At 49.4% G+C, this 7,131-nt stretch overlaps 1 protein-coding gene across 4 annotated transcripts in view; it reads right to left on the bottom strand.

The window, feature by feature from the left end:
- UTS2 (urotensin 2) overlaps nt 1-3,892 on the bottom strand; it is a 579,903-nt gene extending 576,011 nt beyond the window's left edge. For all 4 annotated transcript variants that reach the window (XM_083513365.1, XM_083513367.1, XM_083513366.1 and 1 more), the window contains exons 1-3: nt 3,766-3,892; nt 1,058-1,180; nt 146-192 (exon numbers count right to left, since the gene is read on the bottom strand). In XM_083513365.1, the coding sequence (XP_083369491.1) occupies nt 146-192; nt 1,058-1,180; nt 3,766-3,865 (270 nt within the window). In that variant the 5' untranslated portion in view covers nt 3,866-3,892. The remainder of the gene's footprint in view (nt 1-145; nt 193-1,057; nt 1,181-3,765) is intronic.
- Nucleotides 3,893-7,131: the final 3,239 nt, after the last annotated feature.

The raw sequence follows: 7,131 nt of genomic DNA, 5'->3' as shown, positions 1-7,131 counted from the left end.
CTGAGAAAAGCAGATGTTACATGTTGAGTCATGTAAGGAAGGTTGACCGGGAGTCCCTGGCCGCACACTGAGAACCCAGCAGAGTCACAGCACCCATAACAAGGAGGAAAGCTTTCAAATGGCCTTGGGGCTGGGGGCTTCTCACCTCTTTGACATTTTCCCTCGATGGCATAAAGCCTCTGGGGTGGAGACCTGGAACAAAAAGAAAGAAGATACATCCAAGCATTGCTTTCTCCTCTGGAAAGGTCATGGTCTATTTTCCAGCCTTGGTTTGGTCCCCTTCCCCAGCTTCCCTTGGTGGGAGCTTTTGGACGTTGCTTCCTAGGACAGGAGTGGACAGAGAGAGTCAAAGGGGGCAGTGTGCCCATGCTCTCAGCTCATGGTTGGTGCTGGTCAAACCAGTTTGCCAGCTCTTAATCCTAGAGGGGAAGAAAAAGAGCCTCTGCTGTACATTTCTTCTCTGGGTGGGAGTTTTCCAAATTAAAAGTAATGAAACCCAGCCTTGCAGAATACCAGGCATTTCCCTATTATGCCCTTCCCCAGCAGCTCGCTTATCAGGACTCTTATCACACCTTTTCTACCCCCCAAGGTGACTTTCTTCCCACTTGATCCTAACAACAACCCTGTGAAGAGGAGGTTAGACTGAGAGGCAGGAACTGGCCTAAGTTCAGAGTTTGTGGCCAAGCGGAGATTCAAAGCCTGGTCTCCCGATTCCTGGTTTAGCCCCCTAACCACTACACCAGGGGTCTTCTGCCCTTTCAAATCCACCTGCTGCAGTTGCACCCAGCCTTGGATCAAACCATAGGTCCTGACCCATCAGTCAGAAGACCCCTGGCTCTGTTTTGAATGCTCCCTGGTTGGCTAGGTTGCATGGAGTGCGAAAGAAGGTGAACAGGTAGTCCTAAGGGCAGGTATGGCGTGGGCGGCTTCAACCCTTGGAGCAGGATCCACTGGGAAGCAGGAGCAGCAGCAGTTTGGTTGTCTGCGTTGCAAGTGCTGCAGAATGCCCCTGTCTGGCTTGCTCCTCCAGAGGCAAAAGGGAGTGTCTCTGTCTTACCTGCTTTCCTCAGAGCGTCTTCCACCTGTGCTCCCACTAATCCCTGTGGGGTCTGCATGAGGGAGGACCCTCTGTTCCTGCTGCTCAGGGCCTCCAGAGTTATCCTGGCATCTTCATCAGTGGCTGTAAGGAGAGAAGGACACGAGAGGGAGGCATCGCACAGCCTGAGGGGGACTCTATGCCTTGTCATGGGCCAGCTGAGGCACAGTGGGTGGTTGGGTTGGTGGGATGCAATTGACACTCGTGTGGTAGCAGACTCTTCCCAAAGGGGCTCTGCACAATCCACCCACCTTCTTCTCTCTTTCCCTGCAAAAGAGAGTTCCCCCTGCCCGGTAGCTTTTCCCCTGAGTTATTCTGTCACCTTTAAGAGTGTAAGACCAGACCAAAGTCCTCCAGTGTCCATTGGGCAGCTTGCCCCCTGCTCACCCTCTGCTCTTCAGAGGGCCCCTGGATCTAGGGCCTACTATGGGGTAGGAGCCAGGAGGGCCCCTTGGCCCAGGGCCTCAAGGGCCCCCTCAGATTTAGATGCCAATTTTTAGACATTGGATAAACTTGCTTTTATGCACATCCAACAAAAACCTCTCTCTAACAAACACACACACACACACAGAGAGAGAGAGAGAGAGAGAGAGAGAGAGAGAGAGAGAGAGAGAGAGATTATAACTGCAAATTTAAGCAAAGAAGATACATGGTTTAGTAAAATGATATTTTGTTGTTGTTGACTGATACCTATTAACATTTGGGGCAATTCCAGATTCTGATGGGGTCTGCCTGCCTGTACTGAAAAGGGTGTGTGAGCTGAGGCTCACGGGCTTGTGGCTCTGGGTTTGTGGGCTTCTGTAGCTTGTTGTTATTCCTGTTGTTTCTGTATGTGTTTTTTAATATATTTCTCACTTTTTATAAACCTCTGTCGGCCTCTTTCAAGACACCTCTTGTTTGAATCTTGATTTTAAAGCTCCTCTGCAATAGTGCTGAAAAAGTCTCTGTTCTTATTATTTTCTCCCACTCTGTCTGCTTCTGATATGAATTGTGACTTTTTGTAAGAAAGCACATTATGTGCACACAAGGAAGATGCACAGACAGGTAATGACGGGATGTGCTTTGCACACAAATTATAATCGCATTCCCCTGGGCAGTAGTATTCACAATATTTTTTAAATGCCATTTGCACAGCAATTTGCAACACAATCCTAAACATATCTACTCAGAAGTAAGTTTTATTGAATTCAGTGGGGCTTACTCCCAGGTAAGTGGGCTTAGAATTGCTGCCAAAATATTTGAGAATCGGAAGTTTCCAATGCCAATTTCTCCCATCCAGTCTGTGCATTTAGTACTCAGGCAGATCATTTTTATTTACTGCTGTGAGTCTGAAGCAATAAAAGGAAGCAGCTTTTGGTTGTTGAATGCCCTATTTTGTTTTTCTGTGCGGGCTTGCCATTTTTAATTTTCATTATGGGTAGGGATGTCAAAAGCCGGGCCTCTGAGCGGCTCAGCCTGCCCCCGGACATGCCTTTTTAAAAAGGCCATCTAAGCTGCTTGTGGCAGGGAGTTCCGTAAGTGAATTAGGCTTCCTTGGGTCAGACCTGTCCTGCTGCAAATGAAGAACTGTGGCTCAAAACCTTTGCCTCCCTCCACACCCCAGCCAGAAAGGATCATGTCAGGGTCTGGTGTTCCTCTGCAGCCACAGTTCCCCCCCCCCCCCCGTTTCTTTCCACAGGACTCCAGCAGCGTCAACTACCCACCTCATCCTTTGACAAGGAGCAGATCTCGGTAACCTAGAAAGGCTGCTACAATGGCCATTCCCAGGGATGAGTGGCTTTCATGGGCATTCATTTTCTTCTGTCATTATTAAACGTCAGGAAGAAAAGCTTCTCAATGGATGGATTGATGCTCTTTCAAAGATCCTCATATTCGGCAGTGCCAAGTACCGGAGCCATTCCCAGTGGTTGGGGTGGGGGGTTTAGAATAGATGACCCACAAGGTCCCTTCCAACTCTGCAATTTTACGTTTCTATGATTCTGTATCCTGACAGGTTCCCGGGAGAGGGCTTGCCAGTTTCCTGATGTGCCTGTTGTTCATCCCTTGAGGGTCCATTTAGGGCACCAGGGGCTCCCTTAAGCCGACACCCAGCTTCTAATCCTCAAGCAATCGGCACACCTGTGTGAACTGGGATGTTTATCCATTTATTTATATTAGGAAATTTATATGCTTTGCCCAAAGGCCCTCAGGACGGTTCCTGTCATAATTATAAATGATGCAATAACCACCCAACACAAGAACTTAAAAAAATTGTATCAACCCAAATCCTATTTAAAGCAGCAATGTCGACCCATTCATAAATTTCTTGGCCGTTCCTCTCATTGGGAACATGAGAAGCTGCCTTATGCTGTATCAGACTGTTGGACCGTCTAACTTAGTGTTGTCTACACTGGCTGGCAGCAGCTCTCCAAGGTCTCAGGCTGGCGGGGATTGAACCAGGGACCTTCTGCATGCAAGGCAGATGCTTTGCCACTGAGCTATGAGGGCAAACTCCTGCTGGAAGAGGCGTGTCTTACCTGTTCCCTAAAAGAAGTGGTGTAACTGGATGCCCCGCATTGGGGGAGATAGTTCCCCAAATCTCTCTCCCTTGGCTTTTTCGGTTCTCCTGAACCTATTCTTCCACCAGAAACCAATGTCTTACTGAGTGAATGGAAAGGGATAGGACTTACCTGGGAGCCAGTAGGACCCTTCGCTGGCCACAGGGATTGCCCAGAGTGGGCCAGAGAGACTGGCAAGGGAGAGGCAGATCCAGGTCAGCTTGTCCATCATGCCTCCCCAAAACGTCAGCGCTGAGATTCCCACCTGGCCGATGCGTCTTCTCCTGCTGTTGCCCCCATCGTGTGCTTTTATGCCACAGGTCCACCCGTGATGGCGAGTGACCTCATGACTCCACCCAGCGCGGATTCTCCAATGGCTGTCTCATCCGTGGAAGTGGCAACGCAAGCACGCTCTTCACATTGATGTCATCTTTCAGAGTAGAGGTTCTCAGACAATAAATTTACTGTCTCGTTGGCCCGGTGGACAAAGCGAACATGATCTCCGACGAGGGGTGGGGTGGGGAAAGAGCAGGAAAAAAAGTTTATAAATCGGGCATAAAATAAAAGAGAGCACCTTCCAGCGATAAATCATGAGCTTAATGAAAGAGCTGGACGTCATCTGAAATGGGCAGAGTATTGAAATGGCTGATTTATGAACCTGGGCAGGCCTGACGCAAAGGATCTGGGACTGAACGGATTGCGCTTTTTCTCACTTCCCTCCCCCCTCCATCTTTTGGGAAGATGGATGAATGAGAATGAGAATGTTTGAAGCTGCCACGCCAAGATGGTGAAGCACACGAGGAGGGAATGACAGATCCTATTTCAACTTCTTCGCATCAAGGAAAGTTGAGATGAAGTTCTCGGTGGACTTTTTCCCATTTTGTTTTTTTCTTCTTCCCTTTCCCCGCTTGCTGATGCCACATGCAAGAGGGATATAGGTGATCTGCCACGGCATTATAAAAAAAATCAACATGTACGCAACCATGTCCAGAGAGCACAAGGGTGGCGTATTCATCTCGGGGTGCTGCAGTGCACCATGCCAGCAACGCTGGTCTTGTGTGGGAATGTCGGCAACGACACTGAGCCGGTCGGTTTTCTGTGCTTGCCCCACTCTTGAGGGCCGGTGAGAGTATAACCAGAAAAGGGCAGAGGCAAAAAAGGGGAGTCCCTCTAGGCAGGGAATGTGGGGTTGCCACAGATAGCCGAGTGCCTCTTATGTGAAAAGACGTACATTCCCTCAATGGTCACCTGGTGATGGACTCCGCTGGTCCAGTTTCCCAATATCCTCCAACTAAAGATACCCACTTTTAGTCCCTGATTGGCATGGCTGGCCCAAGATATCTGGGCATCTGAGACAGGCCCCAAAATGGCACCTCCCTCTCTGCCAGGGAAGAAGGGCTGGGGTGGGAAAAAAGATTGATATTGGGATCTGCTGCCCCAGTGGATTCTGTTGCCTGAGGCGGGTGCCTCATCTTGCCTCATGGGAGAGCTGGCCTGGCTGATTGGACCTCCTCTATGTCCAAAGATTGAGGCAAAGGAAGCCCAGAGGAGGTGCTGTGAGTGTCATGGATTGTGTGGCGTGCAACGACACTGCACTAACCTCCTGGGGATTGGGCTCCTGAGGATGAAACGTGGACCTTTTGCTTTCAAAGCAGGTGCTTCTAATTATTCAGGTCATTTATTTTCCCCTCCTGTCAAAAATAGGCCCATTGAAATATTTAGAAAGCATAAAGGTTAAAGCTGGGGTCAGGGAGTGTCCGCAGTAGGCTTCCCCGGCCTGCTGCCCTTCAGATGTTTTGGATCACAGCTTCCATCAAACTCAGCTGGCACAGCTGTATGATGCTGCTGCTGGGGCTGCTGGGAATTGTAGTCCAAAACATCTGGAGGGTGTCAGGTTGAGGAAAGCTGTTTTAGGGAGAGGAAAGGGCCATGGCAGAACGGTCAGTGTGTATGTTCGGGTGCAATACATTGATTCCTTCAGCCTGCCGTCATCTCGGGTCAAACAGGTTTGTAGGTTTGTAGGTATTTCAACAATCCAAAAAGCCTGTTTGACCAGAGACCAGATAAGTCACCAGCCAAATCTGCGCATAAATTCGATTCAAGCTTTAGTTTAACTCATTGGCGAGGCTGCAAGTCAAGGGCACAGGCTTTTATTTTGAGGGGTTATCATTTCTTTCGGAAAAAATATCAACATTGGGAAGGGGGAAAATATGGTCATGAACAGCATAAGATCAACAATACTTTGCTTACCATTGTGCTACAGGGACATGGAATGAAAGCAAAAGTATGGGCAATGGCCTTTCTTTCAAACAATGAGGTTTAGTTCATTTCTAAGCCACTTGAGACTTCAGAAGGTGAAAGAGGCGCTAGCATTGAGGGTTTTTGTTTGTTTTTATTTTTTGTGGTTGTTGTTTTTTTGTAGCCATGGGCCAGTGTGGCTCCTGGCTTTATCTAAAGTCAGTTTCTGAGGGTCACAAGTGTGGCAAAATATAGTAAGAGCTGTCCTTGGAGGTTTTCAAAGGGTAGTTGGATGGCCATCTCTCATGGATGCTTTAGCTGAGATTCCTGCATTGCAGGGGGCTGGACTAGATGACCCCTGGGGTCCCAACTCTACGATTCCAAGATTCCCATGTTGCCCACTGTGAGAACAAGAGGCTAGGTGGGCCGCATTTGCTCTGACCCAGCAGGCCTCTTCTAATTGCTACAGGAGTCGGAAAGTTGGATGATTAATCGGCATGCCGGGCTCAAATGGATTGACAGCTCTCTCTTGATGGGAGAGGAGCCGGCTGCCTCCTCCGGCCCGCTCCTTCCATCTCCTCCTCGGTGACTCATGGGCCTCATTTCATTTTGCTGTAGCGCAAAGTAATTAGGTCTGTGTGGAGACGGCGCGACCTCATTGCTCACAACAAACCCTTCTTCTCCTTCTCCTTCAACAAATTGCCAGTGACAAAAGCGTCAACCTCCACTCGGAGGAGCCACAGCGGAAAGCTAATGAAGGGAGACCTTCTTGAGAAGGTGCGGCCTGGAGAGGTGCGTCATGAAGGGGCTGGCAGTGGTGGGTGGGGGTTGCCTGTGCCCTCCTGCCTTCACCTTGGCTGCGCATCGCCTCTGGCCCATGACGGTGGCATCTTCCGACACGAATGGACGTCAGTCGGCACTGCAGTGGCACAGAGATGAACCAAGAAGTTTCTCCAAGTGTTGAGGCGGAGGACGTGGAGGGAAGATCTCCGACAATGGCAGTGTCATAAGAAAAAAACCTGCTCCTTTTCTCTTATGGGGTATCCAAGAGCCCGTACAGAGTCCTTAAGTGGGTCCCCTATTGGTAGGAGAAAATAACAGAGGCCAACCAGAGTACAGTGGTACCTCAGGTTACAGACGCTTCAGGTTACTGACGCTTCAGGTTATAGATTCTACTAACCCAGAAATAGTACCTCGGGTTAAGAACTTTGCTTCAGGATGAGAACAGAAATTGTGCGGCAGTGGTGTGGCAGCAGCGGG

Source organism: Podarcis liolepis (assembly GCF_965112155.1).
Source record: "Podarcis liolepis genome assembly, chromosome: 7".
In the NCBI taxonomy this organism is placed as follows: domain Eukaryota; kingdom Metazoa; phylum Chordata; class Lepidosauria; order Squamata; family Lacertidae; genus Podarcis; species Podarcis liolepis.
This window is presented reverse-complemented; position numbering and strand designations above follow the sequence as displayed.